At 40.5% G+C, this 17,683-nt stretch overlaps 1 protein-coding gene across 6 annotated transcripts in view; it reads left to right on the top strand.

Moving 5' to 3' along the window:
* Positions 1-17,683, top strand: part of smap1 (small ArfGAP 1) — a 102,172-nt gene that overhangs the window by 40,155 nt on the left and 44,334 nt on the right. For all 6 annotated transcript variants that reach the window (XM_008118938.3, XM_062982071.1, XM_008118908.3 and 3 more), the window contains one exon: positions 1,272-1,352. In XM_008118938.3, coding sequence (XP_008117145.1) covers positions 1,272-1,352 — 81 coding nt within the window. The remainder of the gene's footprint in view (positions 1-1,271; positions 1,353-17,683) is intronic.

Here is a 17,683-nt window from a genome sequence, read left to right as displayed (position 1 = left end):
ACTTTTCACCGTTTATTTTCCTCACTTTTAAGGAAGATACTTCACTTTGCCAGTGAAGCTATGTTTCTCCTCCATAAATGAGGGAAATGAACATCACAGAGTTGGCAGTTTTTCTCTCAGGAGAAGGATAGGCCAGTGGATGAGAAGAATATGACAGAAGTAAAAAAGAAAGGAAGAGCAGCTGAGGTGAGAATTGAGGGTTTTCTTTGCTACTTCCTTCATCCTCTAAAACAGCCAATCTAATGTTAAATTTTATCATAACCTGAAGCCCAAAATTCCACTCCCACTGAAAAAAGGCATAATACCTCTTTAAATTTCATCCCTGTTCCTCCCACTACTATGGCCTGAGCCTAACAATCTCCCCAGGTTGCATTTTCAAAGTACTTCTAGAATCCTGAATGAATATGTCAGTGGCACCCCCTTTCTCACAAGTTAGCTTGATAACTTTGGTACATAGAGAAAGGAAATGTGTAGAGGTAACATTCTTGGAGGGGGAATGATGCATTCCAATTGCTACTCTGCTGTAGAGCTGTACGTGACCTTCCTCTCTAATGCTTAAACTCAGGGCCTCTGTGGACCACACCCAATCCTTGTGAGGGCCACGTTTGCCCCCCCCCCCCCAAGCCACATGTTGTTCAGGTCTGTCCTAGGGCCATGTATGTAGTCAACATTTTAGAATAAAATTCCTCAATACGTCAAGAACGTGGCAGTTTCATCCTTGAGCACCAGGAGCTGGAGAATAATGTTTCCTAATATGCCCCAGAGAAGGCCAAATGTAGAGAAAGACTGACTCCGAAATCCAGTGTCATGTTGGAACTTTATATGTGTCCTCCCACCCAAAAAAACTGCAGTGGAAAGGCAAGTTCCCTTGTTTTCACATTTTGCTTCTATGAGCAGAAGTCCAGTGTTGGGTACTGTCTTATGTTTGAAGTGGGATTGTGAATCATAGTGTTAGCATAGAAATACTATTAAATAATGGCGAAAACTGACAAAAGATAAGTACTATTTTTGAATCCCTTCTGCAAATGTTAAGGAAGGAATTCTGGGCAAAACCTATGGCAGTATATCAGCCATTTGAATAGCCATGAGCCTCAATGTACAACCTAATTACTGCATCATTTAAGCCTATTTATAGATTTAATGTAACTCCCCACTCCCCACTGAGATAAGAACATTTCTGAAATACTGAACCTAATAACAGTTTTAGGTGAAAATATGACATTAATATTTTAAATGTATGTTATTTGTAATACCTGCTATCTTTTCTACAGAAGGAGAAGGAAAAAAAGAAGGAAGAGAAAAAGAAAGATAGAGAACCAGAGAAACCTTTGAAATGCCTAGGAGTTGATAAAGTAAGCTTTACTTTTCTATAAAATATATTTTAGCAGTACATTGGTATTTAAAGTTGAGGTTTTCTGTTGAAAATGTTTGAAATAAATAGTATCACCATCATCCTAGTCTTTGGGAGCAAGCAAGTTATTATTGTTCTTGAATTCGTTGTAAAAACTTTAAAGATGGCAGCGCTACCTAGTGCATGATCTGCTTGGAAATCTCAGCTGGAAATATTCATTGCATAAAGAAGTTTGTGACAGTTTCTGTGAAAAAATGTCTCAACAAAAAACAGAAAGAAAGACATTGGAAACCTCCATTCTTTCATTTTCAGATTACGGTACCATGGGTTCCTGCTATCAGCTGCCTTTTGTGATAATAGCTGACACAGGTTAACTGGAAAGTGAATAACTGTGCTTTTTAATAAGAAAAAGTATAGTAGTCTTCCAAAACCTTTTTAATGCATGCCCTCCAAAGCTGGCTGTTTGCAAGTGTGTTGTAGTTTTCTGAAAAGCAGTGAATTCTTTGGAATCATAGAGATGGAAAAGATCATGCAAGGGCCATCCAGCCTCTGTCTCCAGAGAAGGAGACTTCACTATAATAGAGGTGGAGGCTGTTCCAACTTCGATTTTGTACAAAGAACTGTGCTAACAGATATTTAGAGTTCTTTTCTACATGATGGAATAATCAGCCTGGTTCTGTGGTAAAGCTAGAGTAACTTTATTTTGAGCACTCATTCTTACATGCTTGAATAGGACTGCTTGTTTATGTCTTTTTACCAGCCTGTCTGAGGACAAGATAAATAGCCATGGACGCAGATTTATTTTGCAGACATACTGTTCTACATCCCATTCTGTTTTTTATGACTTGAATGATGTCCTTCTGCTAATCAGATGCACTAGATTTCATATCACAGAAGTGGAGCAAGCGTACAGGATGTTTCAAAAAGATGGACCCAGTTTGAAATTGCTATATCCCTGCAACCACAAACTGCCCTAGAATGAAACTCTTACCACTTGAAAAAGTAGGGTCTAGTGTTTCAAACAATTACAATTAGAGGCCTTTCCCAATGCACAAACAACTCTTAGCCTCAGTCATTTGCAAGAACCTTTACCATAAGGTGAAGTTCAGCAGGACAGAATCTGTAACTGCATGTGTTTAAACAGCATTTTTGGAGATCTAGTGGCAATCCTTTGAAACTCTATGCCCCTTCCTTTCAAGAGGTAAGGGTTCCATTCATGGGTGGTTCATGGTTGCAAAGATATAGCGATTTAAAAATTCGGTCTATCTTTTTGAAACACCCTGTATTATCCGGATGGACATTTGCTTTGCCTTTAATAGTGTTATAGTTACCTACCACAGAAGAGGAGATGCTGGATACTAGATGCAATGAGGAAACTGTTGCCTCGATCCTTTAACCAACATTAAATTGATTGATAGTTTGCAGCATTTCAAAACCTTGACTGGTTTCATACCTGTTGCAAGGACATACTGCAAGTTTTAAACACACACATATATATATACAGTAGAGTCTCACTTATCCAACACTCGCTTATCCAATGTTCTGGATTATCCAACGCATTTTTGTAGTCAATGTTTTCAGTAAGCATTTCTTTGGTTGCAGTTCAAGCAAACAATTTTACAGCCAACTCTGTAACCAGTTCATGGATTAAAAAAAATGGATCCTTGGCTATTCCATAGGGATCCAGTGCTTGGTAGAGGGAGCCTATACTTCTCACCTGATTTTTAAGTTGAGCCATTGGCCAGCTGCATCTTCTTGACCCTTAAGGTGGTTATTATTTCAGTATAGCAAATGAATAAACTAGTGCTCTTCAGATCGACTTACTGTAGCGAGTGCTTCATGAACACAAAGTTGCCTTCTGCCTTGACATATAACTGTGATGCTAAAATGGTGTTATCACAATATTTTTCTTACTGTGTAATCATGATGGTTCAGCATGAGAAATAATAATGATAATAATAATAATAATACTTTATTTAATTACTTCCCTATCTCCCCAAAGGGACTCAGGATGGTTAGGGACTCAGGACTCAGGGAATCATGCCAAAACAGTTGCTTCCTCCTAATTATTTACTTTCATGTAATACTTCATGTTCTGTGATCGTGCTGTGTTTTGATGAGCAGAGTTCTCTTTTGTTGTGTTTTATGTCACCTTCCCATTATAATCAGTTTGTTTACTAAACTCCCATATGCATGATGCGCAGAGACCATAGAGGAGAAAGATGAATGTTTCCTTGTAACTTTAGTTCTTTGAATGTTCATCAACATTCATGTAACCCATTTTCTTTGCCCCTCCACAGGGTATTATTCTCAGTTTTTCCTGTTTTCTTTCACATCACTGCTGTGTTAATTTCCAGAAAGAGTGGGTACCACATATCTTGAGTGTGGAGAGTCAGGATCGGTCTGAGCTACCTGTCAAAACTCCTCAGCTCTGAAGTATTTTGGTCAGAGCTTTGCAAAGATACAGAATCTATATGTGCATATGGATTAGCTGAAGACCTCAAGTTACAGCTAAACCAACATTTAAAACTAATGTATTCAGGTGCTTCTGGAGAATACTCAGCATTTCCCCCCGTGTAATTTGAAGGCTAGATCAATATTCATTATCTCAATATTATTTTATTCTGGATCTCTTACTGAGTGGTTGTTCATGTTCATGTAGCAATTAGGAATGCTAAAAGATTAAACAACAGTTAGCTTAAAGGCAAATGGAATTAATTTACCTGACCAGTAATTGTGGCATATTATGTATTGACTTCAGGGAGTGAGTCAAAACTAGTTACAGGCTTTTCTTATTATGAGCTGCAAAGTAATCTGCATTCTAGTAGCAAGAAGTAATTCCCAGTAATTATCATAACTACAAAATTTTAATGAGAAGAACAATCTACATATATGGAAATGGGAAGGTAGGAATTTAAAAGTTTCTACTTATCCAAACACATTAAGTACTTTAAATAGTAGTCTTGTGCATTTGTATAGAATTGCTATCAGTTTCTGTTTGTTTCATTCGTATGGCCCCATTTTCGTTTTCGAGCACCACTTCAAAGCAGAAAATGTAGGATTTTATTCAGGTGTGGAAGGGGCCTCAGTCTTTGCTTTAAAGAACCTTGATAAAGAAGATTTGGAGACATGCTCATAGATGTTTTATAAAAAGCCCAAAGCGTTTCTGCCTCTAACAGAACTGGCCTTCTTCAGGGTCCACACTTTACACAGAAATTTCAGGTTTTCTGTAAGGCACTCTCTCTGTGAAATGCATCATTAAGACTCTTAGTGGTTCCTTTCTATATAAAGTGGATTCTGTAACTCCAGAATTTTCTATATAAAGGGCATACCCTGAGAAAGACTAACTCTGTTAATGACCAAAACATTTTGGGCTTTTTAAAACAAATAAAGCAAAGTGACCATCTATCAGCTTGATGGGCATTGTCTCCTAATTTATTTTGACTCTTCATACATGCTCATCAGTTCTCTCCTTTGACCAAGACAACCCTACATGTCAAAGGGAGAGATTTCTAGAGAAATACTTTTTGATCTCTGTGCACACACATATATAAATTCTATTTACAGGATAGTGCAGTTTATACTGCCTCCAAAAGTGTGTGTATGAGAGAATATCACCCCCAAATGATCAATCATGGCCTTTCTATATCTTCCAAATCAGACTTACTGCTAATTCCTGGGCATCCTCAAAGCACTCTAGCTCATTGAGGGATTCCGGGATAAAATATTGGGCCTATCTCAATTGCCCACTTTGATTTATAACTTTACTCATTACATGTTTTGGTCTGCAGAGTATGTTCACTCATCCTAACATGAATGCTAAGAAGGATAGAGCCTATTCCCACCCCTCTGAAGTCAAGAAAATAATAATTGCAGTAAGAAAGAGAGGGTGTTTGTTGACTGCATACTTAATACGAGAACCTCCGTTGTAGATAAATATTATTATTATAGATAAATATTATCTATATTATTATTATTATTTTATTATGACACAGCAAACAAGATAGATATGCTGGATTTCGTATCACAAAATCACAAGTCGAACACTTCCCAAGTGTCTAGGACTGTGTGATATATTTTCGGATGATGCGTGCAGATCCCAGTAGGGTGGCCTTTTGCAGTTGGCAGATCGTGATTTTTTTCAATGTCTATTGTTTCCAAATGCTGGCTGAGATCTTTTGGCACGGCACCCACTGGGACCACCTGTACTGGTTTCTGCCAGAGTCTTTGAAGTTCAATCATTATTATAGATAAATATTATCTATATTATTATTATTAATAATAATAATAATAACCCGCTTTATCTCCCCAAAGGGGACTCAAAGTGGCTTAACATAAAAGTATTAGCATAAGCATTTAAAATATACACATATGCATACATTAAAACAGGATTAAATATACCCAGTATTAAAAATTCTCAGTTAAAAACTATTAAAACAAATTCAAATTAAAACCCACAGCACCCCCCTAAATTGATCTTAAACACTTTCATCTTTAAAAGCCTGACTGAATGAAAAGGTTTTAGCCTGCTACCGGAAGGACAGCAGGGAGGGGGCTGTTCTGGCTTCCCTGGAAAGGGAGTTCCAGAGTCAAGGGACAGCCTCCAAGAAGGAAGGCCCACTCTCTCATTCTCACCAACTGAACTTTTGTTCCATCAGAATCTAAGGCTTCTCTAGCTGGGGTAAATATGTGTTTTTCACCCATTTTACATAGCTAACTTTAAACATTCCTGTAGTCTTCCTGCTGTCTTTTTGATTCTCTGTAAACTTAGTATTTTTTTTAAAAAGTGCATTGTTATTACTTGTCTTCAAGACACTGTGACTAATGGCATCCCTGTTGCAGAGTTTTCTTGGCAAGATTTATTCAGAGGAGGTCTGTCATTGCCTTCCTCTTGGGTTGAAAGAGTGTGGCTTGCCCAAGGTCACCTGCTGGGGTTCCTTGACTCAATAGGTCTCCTGGAGTGTTAATTTAACTCTCAAATCACTGTACTGCACTAGCTCTCAAAGCTGCATCCATTAGAATAATATTTCAATAAATTTGTTGCTTGTGAAATTCATAAGCTGCATTGCTAAGCTCCTTAATATATGTGAATTGAGAATGGCTTGTGGTATCCAAAGTGTTCTTGTAAAATCATTAATTCCCATGTTGAACGCTGCAAAACAAATAACCACTCAAGCCTGCTTGGCACATCTTATATTGATCAACTGTCTGTTTTTGTACAAGCCTAGGAAGAAGCAAGTGAGAAGTAAAACAAATTGAATTCTTCTGTTTTCCCCTCTTTTCCTGAGGATGTCTGAAAGAAATAATTATAAAACAACTAGAATTGGAGGATGTCAAATGAGAGAAAAACATAAATAGACTGAGCAGAGTTAAGCCTTTAGTCATTTGAACTATGTGAGTTAAATTGGCCATCATGCCAACGAAATTCAGGTAGTGCAACTGAATTTCCTCACTACCAGCCTTCCTCTTCCATGATGCACAAAACTCTTTTTAGAACAGTGTTTCTCAGCTCGTGGGATGCGACCCCAAATTTGCCAGTTCCAGACTTCCAAAACACACAAGATTTAAACCTACTGTGAATCTCAGCCAGAGCAGACCTGTGAGAATCATCCTGATCCCAGAAGGGCAGTTGGTTCTCGCAGAAGCAGAGGAAGCAGGAGGACATTTTTGCTTCCTGGCTTCAGGTAGGATTTGGCTAAGATTTGGCTAAGATTTTAAACTGAGTTTGGGCTTGGCTCCTGTGGTCAAAGTCTAACTGTTGTGTGACTGTTGTGTTGAAAGAGAGCCAGGTACTTAAGTTGATTGACAGCAGGCATTGTCCCCTGTTAATTGAGTTTCTGGGAAAGCTTTATTTGCCAGTGTGAGTTTCTGCCAGAGCCTGATCCCAGAAGGGCAGTTGGTTCTCGCAGAAGCAGAGGAAGCAGGAGGACATTTTTGCTTCCTGGCTTCAGGTAGGATTTGGCTAAGATTTGGCTAAGATTTTAAACTGAGTTTGGGCTTGGCTCCTGTGGTCAAAGTCTAACTGTTGTGTGACTGTTGTGTTGAAAGAGAGCCAGGTACTTAAGTTGATTGACAGCAGGCATTGTCCCCTGTTAATTGAGTTTCTGGGAAAGCTTTATTTGCCAGTGTGAGTTTCTGCCAGAGCCTGATCCCAGAAGGGCAGTTGGTTCTCGCAGAAGCAGAGGAAGCAGGAGGACATTTTTGCTTCCTGGCTTCAGGTAGGATTTGGCTAAGATTTGGCTAAGATTTTAAACTGAGTTTGGGCACCTTTACTAACTATCCTTTGCAGTACATACAGGAAACAAAGCAACATAAACAAATACACAAAGACGTGGTTTGTTGCAGTCTGCACATAAAGTGCATGCATATTACTTAACTGTACAAAGATCCCACTTGGCCACCACGCTCACCAAGAGATGCAACAAAAGCAAAACATTCCCATCACATGCACCAGCTGTGGCATGTTCCGCTTTTTCACACAAAAACTAGACAACTACATCTGCTCCAAATGCAAACAGATGACTCTGATGGAGCAGAGGATCCAACAGCTCGAGCACCGTATTAAGACCCTTAAGGACATTCAGGCACTCGAGCTCTTCTTGGACACTGCACAACACGCTGCTGTAGATCAGCAGCCTGCATCACACCAACACCACCAAGACCATGATCAGGAACCTTATGGGGAGATCAACTCAAAGGTAGACAACCCTCAGGCTTGGAAGGAGGTCACCCATAGAAGGAGACGCAGGACCAGGCAGCCTCCACAGAACTCCTCTGCTCAGCTGCATTTACACAACAGATTTGAAATTCTTACATCATTAACATACAATCAGGAAACACATCTTGTGGAGGACCACAGTTTCTTAGATACCACTCAGTGGACCATCCTGGATCAATGCGCAGGGGATAGCCCTGACAGGGACAGTGCATCACCACAGTCACACTTATGTAATCATGCAAATGCTCCATCCCCAATCATAGACCAGGAGCAACAGGAACATCCTTGGGAGAGTAATGGGCTCTCGGATGTATCTCAATGGATTGTCATTGATGAATGCACTGGGGATGTTGAGGAGGAGGACAACACTTTACACCTACATGATTCACTTCAACAGGAACACTCTTCAGGGGACATACACACTGTCTTGCACAAAAGGGACCCTGTCAATCCTCAAAGGAAACAGGTCTTGGTAGTAGGTGACTCCCTCCTTAGAGGAACGGAAGCCATCATTTCCAGACCGGATGGGATGGCTCGAGAAACATGCTGCCTCCCGGGGGCAAAAATACACCATATCACTCAGAGGCTCAGCAGGCTCCTAAAGCCCCATCACCCTCCCCACCTTATGTTGATTCATGTAGGTACCAATGACACCGCTAGGCATACTTTTCAAAAGATCACAAATGATTTTCGAGCTCTGGGAACAAAGCTTAAACTGTATAATGTACATGTGATCTTTTCATCCCTCCTCCCCGTTGTAGGACATGGCTCTACAAGGGCCGGAAAAATAGTACAGGTCAATAACTGGCTCAGAAAATGGTGTCAAGAGGAGCATTTTGGCTTCCTTGACCATGGTCTACTCTTCCAAGAGGATGGACTACTGGCAAGCGATGGGGTGCATCTCACACAAGTAGGAAAACATCTTTTTGCACACAGACTCACAAACCTCATCAGGCGCACTTTAAACTAAATCCACTGGGGGAGGGGAACAACAGCCTGGCGAACACTATATTACCCACGACCACAGGGAACCGCCGTAAGGCTAAACGGAGGGCTGCACAAACACAGCAAGGACCAAGTACAGAGAGCACAATAATCCCAAATAAACAGTTCGAGGGGAGGTCACAGGGGCTTACATGTCTTTACACTAATGCTCAGAGCATGGGAAATAAGCAAGACGAACTCCAACTCCTAGCACAGCACCACACATACGATGTCATAGGCATCACTGAAACCTGGTGGGATGACTCCCATCACTGGAATTTAACCATTGAGGGCTATAACCTCTTTCACATAAATAGAACAAAGGGGAGAGGAGGGGGAGTAGCTTTATATGTCAAAAACAGTTACGTTGCAGAAGAAATGCAAGACTGTAATCCGGGAAACCAGCTTGAAAGCATCTGGATAAGAATCAAGGGAACCGGGACTCAAAAAGATCTTGTCGTGGGTGTCTACTACAGACCTCCGAGTCAGGATGAAGGACTTGATGAAGCCTTCTGTCAACAGCTGACCAAACAGGCACAAAGAAGAGATATAGTAGTCATGGGCGATTTCAATTATCCCGATATCTGCTGGAAAACAAACTCAGCCAAGAGTACAAAGTCCAACAAATTCCTCACTTGCCTTGCAGATAATTTTATGGTCCAGAAGGTAGAAGAGGCAACAAGGGGATCAGCAACTCTTGATCTAATCTTAACAAATGTGGAAGACCTGATCAATACAGTTGAAGTGGTTGGATCCTTAGGGGCAAGTGACCATGTGCTCCTGCAGTTTGCAATACAAAGGAATGCTGAAACTAAGACAAGTCAAACACGCATTCTGGACTTTAAGAGAGCTGACTTCCAAAAAATGAAGGAATTACTGAGCGGCATTCCATGGACGCCGATATTAAAAAACAAGGGAGTTAAGGATGGATGGGAGTTTTTCAAAAGTGAAATACTCAAGGCGCAAATGCAAACAGTGCCAACAAAGAAGAAAAATAAGACAAGTGCAAAGAAGCCAGAATGGATGTCCAAAGAACTTCTAACTGAGCTAAAGCTCAAAAGTGACATGCACAAGAAGTGGAAAAGGGGAGAAATCACCAAAGAAGAATTCAAACGTATAGCCAACTCCTGTAGGGAAAAGGTTCGCAAGGCTAAAGCGCAAAATGAGCTCAGGCTTGCCAGGGACATAAAAAACAACAAAAAAGGTTTTTTTGCTTATGTTGGTAGAAAAAGGAAGAAAAAGGAGGCGATAGGGCCACTGCAAGGAGTAGATGGGGTGATGGTGACAGGGGATAGGGAAAAGGCAGAACTGCTTAATGCCTTCTTTGCCTCGGTCTTCTCACAAAAAGAAAGCCATCTTCAACCTCAGCAACATGGAATGGACGAAGGATTGGGGGAAATCCAACCCCAAATAGGGAAACAAGTTGTCCAGGAACACCTGGCCACTCTAAACGAATTCAAGTCCCCAGGGCCAGATCAGCTACATCCAAGAGTATTGAAGGAACTAGCGGAAGTTATTTCAGAACCACTGGCAATCATCTTCGAGAGTTCTTGGAGAACAGGAGAAGTCCCAGCAGATTGGAGGAGGGCGAATGTGGTCCCTATCTTCAAGAAGGGAAAAAAGAACGACCCAAACAATTACCGTCCGGTCAGCCTCACATCAATACCAGGCAAGATTCTGGAAAAGATCATTAAGGAAGTGGTCTGCAAACACTTAGAAACAAATGCGGTCATTGCTAATAGTCAACACGGATTTACCAAAAACAAGTCATGCCAGACTAATCTGATCTCTTTTTTCGATAGAGTTACGAGTTGGGTCGATACAGGGAATGCCGTGGATGTAGCATATCTAGATTTCAGTAAGGCCTTCGACAAAGTCCCCCACGACCTTCTGGCAAACAAACTAGTAAAATGTGGGCTAGACAAAACTACGGTTAGGTGGATCTGTAATTGGCTAAGCGAACGAACCCAAAGGGTGCTCACCAATGCGTCGTCTTCATCATGGAAAGAAGTGACAAGTGGAGTGCCGCAGGGCTCCGTCCTGGGCCCGGTTCTGTTCAACATCTTTATTAACGACTTAGACGAAGGGTTAGAAGGCACGATCATCAAGTTTGCAGATGACACCAAACTCGGAGGGATAGCTAACACTCCAGAAGACAGGAGCAGAATTCAAAACGATCTTGACAGACTAGAGAGATGGGCCGAAACTAACAAAATGAAGTTCAACAGGGACAAATGCAAGATACTTCACTTCGGCAGAAAAAATGGAAATCAAAGATACAGAATGGGGGACGCCTGGCTTGACAGCAGTGTGTGCGAAAAAGATCTTGGAGTCCTCGTGGACAACAAGTTAAACATGAGCCTACAATGTGATGTGGCAGCTAAAAATGCCAATGGGATTTTGGCCTGCATCAATAGGGGAATAACGTCTAGATCCAGGGAAGTCATGCTCCCCCTCTATTCTGCCTTGGTCAGACCACACCTGGAATACTGTGTCCAGTTTTGGGCACCGCAGATGAAGGGAGATGCTGACAAGCTGGAAAGCGTCCAGAGGAGGGCAACTAAAATGATTAAGGGTCTGGAGAACAAGCCCTATGAGGAGAGGCTTAAAGAGCTGGGCATGTTTAGCCTGCAGAAGAGAAGGCTGAGAGGAGACATGATAGCCATGTACAAATATGTGAGGGGAAGTCATAGGGAGGAGGGAGCAAGCTTATTTTCTGCTGCCCTGCAGACTAGGACACGGAACAATGGCTTCAAACTACAGGAAAGGAGATTCCACCTGAACATCAGGAAGAACTTCCTCACTGTGAGGGCTGTTCGGCAGTGGAACTCTCTCCCCCGGGCCGCGGTGGAGGCTCCTTCTTTGGAGGCTTTTAAGCAGAGGCTGGATGGCCATCTGTCGGGGGTGCTTTGAATGCGATTTCCTGCTTCTTAGCGGGGGGTTGGACTAGATGGCCCTTGAGGTCTCTTCCAACTCTACTATTCTATGATTCTATGATTCTATGATTCTGCTTCATTGGGGTTGTAAAGGGTTTTCTGTGGGGTTGCCAGACAGTGGTAAGCTATGAAAATTTTAAAAAGGGAAAACAAAAAATAACGCCATTGCATCCTGCTAAGTAATTTGTTAGCGTAATGTATAACAATCTTTAGCTTATTGTGAGGTCCAGGTTTATGCTCCCCAGGATATCGCCAGCATCCCTGATGAAGTACAAGATTAATTCTTGGATCTGCAGAATGATTCCTCAGCATACAACTTATTTGATGAAAAACTGCTGACTCAGTTTTGGTGTGCTACGCATCAGTTATATCCAGATGTCATCATGCTTGCATTTCAGTTTTTTTACTTTCCTTTGTTTCTACATATTTCTGTGAGAGGGGGATCCAGAGCAGTCTTACACAATGGCAAAATTAAATGCCTCATGTAATACAAAATGTAGTAAAAACTAACAATCCTAGAACACACTTAAAAACCAATATCATACCCAATTAAAACAGTAAAACACCTTCAATGCTTCTTCAGTTGAAAATAAGCTTCTGGTCAAAGGAAGTCTAGTATAATGCCAAATGTTTAACTCTGTGGTTTTTTTATGCATGATAATTGCATTCTCAATTTGCTTCTGACACGATGAATAGTTGAAAGCCAAAAGAAGAAGCAGACTAAGTGTTGAGAATGACATCAGATTGGTATTAATGAAAACTCAAGCATGAAGTTTTAAGTTCGTTAATGAGTTACAATTTCAATCATTTCATTAAATATATTGTAAGTTAACATTATTTTGAATTATACTCAAAAAAACCTATTTTAATGTATCGAGGTTGTGGGCTGCTTTGCCTCTATAAAATGGGGTTCCAACTCGAAAAAGGCCGGAACCTCTGGTTTAGAAAGTTTCCCAGACTTTTGTGTTAATGTTTGAGGGCATGTGGGTAAAATGTAGCATGCACATGCACACGCACACACAGTTCTACTGAAAATATATAAGTGCAATCCATGGAACCAGTGACCATGGTTTCATTATCCATGATTGACAAAATATGTCCTCTCTAGACATTTTCTAGGTGCTCTCACATGACTCCATGGTATTCTTGGGCCTAAGATCCTTTATTTTTATTTTATAGAGTTCGCTATTAACTAAAGGTTGTACTGTACGTCACTGGCTCCCAGCTCAAAGATTTACTTTCAAAATAAGTAATTAAAATCCTTAATTAAGTTGGGGAAACAAGTTCCTTATAAAATATTCCTGTCCATGGTGTTCAGGATTTGAAATCTCCCCATGACTAAGAGCCTAGTCAAACTCACTTTTGTAGATAAAGGGGGAAATTAGCTGAGCTTGGAAGTTTGAGAGCCAGTGTGGTGTAATGGTTTGAATATTGAACTGTGACTCTGGAGACCAGGGCTTGAATCCTGTTTTACCCTGGAAATTCACTCATTGACTTTTGGGCAAGTCACACACACTTTCAGGGGAAGGCAAAAGCGAACACAAACTTTTTCTGAATAAATCTTGCCAGGAAAACCCTGTGATTAGTTCACCTTAGGGTCATCGTAAGTTGAAAATGATTTGAAGGCATATAACAACAACAATTAACTAATCATGTCTTTAAAAATTAAACAAACAGGTTATCAGGTGATGCAGATTGGCCAGTTGGCCAACCAATGAGTGATATCCATTAAAGAGAGCAGGGGTTTTTTTTTGTCTTCTGTCAGTTGTCGCATGAACTATAATTTGCACAAGCATGGTAAGAAACTTGCAATTTTAAGACTGCTCTTACATAAGACTGTAGAAAAATTGGTAATGAAAAGTTTCCAAATAATCTTTGCCAGTTTAGTAGTTGTGGGCTAATCCAATTGTAAGCCCAAGATGCATTAGACCCTTATATAAATGCCTTTGATTCAGTGGATCTGCTCTGGTTGAGAGAAACAGTTGGTTTAAATCTTGTGTGGTTTGCAGATTTGGAACTGGCAAATATTTTAGAACTGGTCAAGAGCAAAACCTGTTGAAAGCTTTCAACCTTTTACAGCATTACCATTTTATCTTTCATTTTTGTAGTTAATTGTATCTGTGTCATTAATACTTTTTAAACAAAGGTTCTTTTTATTCCCATTTCAGTGAGAGAGGGTAAATCAGAACTTTTACAGAACAACATTTTTACACAGAGAACGACATTGGGCATATAGACATACAGATTCTATGTAACTACATTGGATTCACAAACCTACAGTTACGTTGGTTAACAAACCGACAAAGGGGGCTTCACTCAGCATTCACATACATGTATGTGCATTCATCCTCATGCATACATCACCATATCCTTTTCTCCCTCCTTGGAGAAGCACCTGCTTAGGCCAGACCCTGCTTTTTTCTGCAGTCTGCCAACACATAGTATCAAAAGTTCCAAAATGCCAAAACTTACCTGTCTGAACATATCTTCCTCTATAAACCAGTTCACATATTAAGATCTTCCAGGGATCTTAATCTGTGCTCTCGGCCTCACCGGCCTCACAGGTGCGTCTGGTGGGGACGAGGGACAGGACCTTCTTGGTGGTGGCCCCTCGGCTGCGGAATTCCCTCCCGAGTGAGATCAGGTTGGCCCCCTCCCTCCTGACCTTTAGGAGACCGCTAAAGACATTGCTGTGGAACCAGGCATTCGGACTATCATAGTTAAAGTGAAAGTTGAAAATGCAATGGCCGAGGACTATTTATGGACAACAGCTATGCCTTTGTGTGATATATGATGTTACCTTATGTGATGTGTTTAATAAGGTGTAATATTTTATCAGGGGAGGGTCAATTTTGACATATATACTGTTTTTATTGAGGCCATTGCCAACATTGTGAACCGTTCTGAGTCCCCTTCATGCTTGAAAAGGGCAGTATATAAATACCGCAAATAAATAAATAAATAAACTTCTAAAATCCCAAAACTTCTTTCCCTAATAACATTACTCTAAAACTGACTCCATTCTCTTCCCTTGAGAAAAAAGGGGCAAGTGTCCAGACTGTGTTCAATTGCAGATCTGCCCCCCCCCCCCCAAATACATCGCCTCTCTGTCCTTCCCAAAGAGCAGAGAGGCAGCGAACCGCATCGCTGTCTGTCACTTTTTGGATTGTAATAAGGTCTCCTGTAGCAGTATTTTGCTGATGTTGTCCCAAAGTTGTAAATGAATGATAGACATATTGCATCCTGGCTCCATCTCAGTTTCCTGGCAGATGTTGACACCCAATTGGTGTTGACAAATGCAAGCCTTGTGTTGACTTCCTTCTTGATGTAAGGACCTTGTAAACATTTCCTTAACTTAAAAGAGCCATTGTCTCTGATTAATGTAAACACATTGTTTTTCTCCAAAAATTCATCAGTTAATCATTGTCACAGTTCTTATCGATGTCAGCAGTTCAGAAGCTTTTAATTACATTTCCTGAGTGTAGTTGTTTTCCAGGCCTCATCTCTTTAGAATGGTGTCTCCAAAATTATTAGCTCTCATTCATTCATCTTTCATACAATTCCATTCAAACCATATATCATATTTTTCATCATGATATCTTAACAGTGAAGGAGTTGAGTGGTTAGCAGAGCAATATTTGTTTGGTGACTGAAACAAAACAAAAAGAAACATGGCAGCTATGCAGCCAAGCTCCATACATATTGACTTCTATGTGTGATGTTTGTGAGAAAGATCAGTAGACATTGGTAGAGCTCCATTGTGCCTTGACCTCAGTACGTAGTGAAAGCCCCTCCTATCTTCCAGCTGCCACTACTGTGGCCTCCAAAGAAAAGAAGAGAAACCAACATCTGCTGGATTTAATATCAACCCATCCATTTTCTCTTGTGTGTCCTGTGTTATTTAGATACGCCTGAGGGCAGAGAACTGCCAAATTAAGTACTTTAGTCTGAAAGGCAGGGTATAAATACTTAAAATAAAATAAATTCTCTCATAAGAGTTATTGTAATGAGTATATCCACTTGCAGCAGCAAAGGGAGTAAAGTGTCGCAGTGCCTTATAGTCTCCCTGTGTTCTGTAGTATAGTATATGTGATATGATGACTTCTTAAAAGGCCCTAGCATCATGGTGCACTGTTGGATACTGGTAGGTGTCATTTTATTAATATTTTACCAAAAAAATGTATCTTGTGGGGTTAACCAAAACCTGAGAAACCTTCAGTGCTGAGGACAAATGGGGTTGCAGAGATTCAGGCACATATTTCGTCATGAATTCCTTTGATCATACAGTTACAGCTTTAGTCGCCTAGGACACTGCTTCTTATACTGTGGGTCCTGACCTCAAATTGAGTCCCACTTAGCTCAATGTTTGGGTTACACATCTATTAGCAACACCATTGTTCACAGTGGACTGCAGAAAATGCTTCAGCTGTATTTCATAAAGAGTGAAAGTGAGCCTATTTAGCAAGCCATGCAAATGTTTGATTTTTTTTATACCTTTTTATATACCAATAAACCTAGGTTTACATAAAGGGTCACAAGTGGAAAAAGTTTAAGAAGCACTGACCTAGGCCAAATGGCTATTAGGTCTGTCCTATATAAGGAGATTTCCCTTGTAGATAAGCTACTGTATATTAAAATATTTGTCTATATCCTGCTACAGATAGAAATAGGTCAAACAGTGGTACTGTTCATACACTGCTTAGCTTGTGGGCTTTAATCCTCTGCACAAATCTTCATTAATGTGAAGTGCTCTTTGACTATTAATACAGTTTTAATCTGTTCAGATGGGAGGCAAGCTTTCTGAATCAAGGCAAACTACACGTTGTATGATAATACAGGGCAAATTAGAATTTGGAATATAATCAATTAAAGCTAGGGCAAATTGACAGGCAATGAGGATAAAATAGAATTTTTCATAATTTTAATCAATTCCTCTGAAAAGAATTTACCTGTCATTTAAATTATCCCCTCAATGACTTGACCTTGCTATATAAACTCTTGCCCAGAAAATATCATGACATTGGGATTTGGTCTAGCTTGACTTTTGCTAAATTACTAAGATTTTTGAATTTTACAATCAAACCCATAGTGAACCTTAGTATTCTGGCAAAGGGAGGATAAGGCTGCAGGTGCTTTTACACTAGGAACTGTTTGAGTAGATACATTGGGGTCCGAATAGGTCCAACTAACTGCTGGCACCTGAACTAACAACCTCATAACTCACTATCGGGTAAAAGTAGATAGTGTCATGGTGTATCCCACAAGAGCCATGGTAATTAAAACAAGACAGTCCTATAAAAACAATGATAAGACCCATTCACTGCTAATGTCCTCCCCCTCTCTGAGGAGAAGGAAAAGAAAACCAAAGCAGACAGGGATACCAGACTTCCCAGTAGTCCAAATCCAAGAAATGGGGCAGATCTCTCCACAAGCTTCACTCCTGGATTGGACTTTGGATCACTGTCAAGTGATTTTTAATCCATATGAGAGATCAGGCATAAGCCTAGCTGAGGAATTTGTCCTTGCCAGTGCCAGTCCAATCAGCCAGAACATCCAGGAAGATGACAAGTGGAGACAAGCCCTAACTCCTGTAGACATCATAGAGGAACAAATTAACATAGCAGATGGATGCCCAAAAACCAAGACAACCGCAACAACAGAAGTTAATAAAAACATACCCATCACGGCTGAATT

Source organism: Anolis carolinensis, chromosome 1 (assembly GCF_035594765.1).
Source record: "Anolis carolinensis isolate JA03-04 chromosome 1, rAnoCar3.1.pri, whole genome shotgun sequence".
Taxonomy (NCBI): domain Eukaryota; kingdom Metazoa; phylum Chordata; class Lepidosauria; order Squamata; family Dactyloidae; genus Anolis; species Anolis carolinensis.
This window is presented reverse-complemented; position numbering and strand designations above follow the sequence as displayed.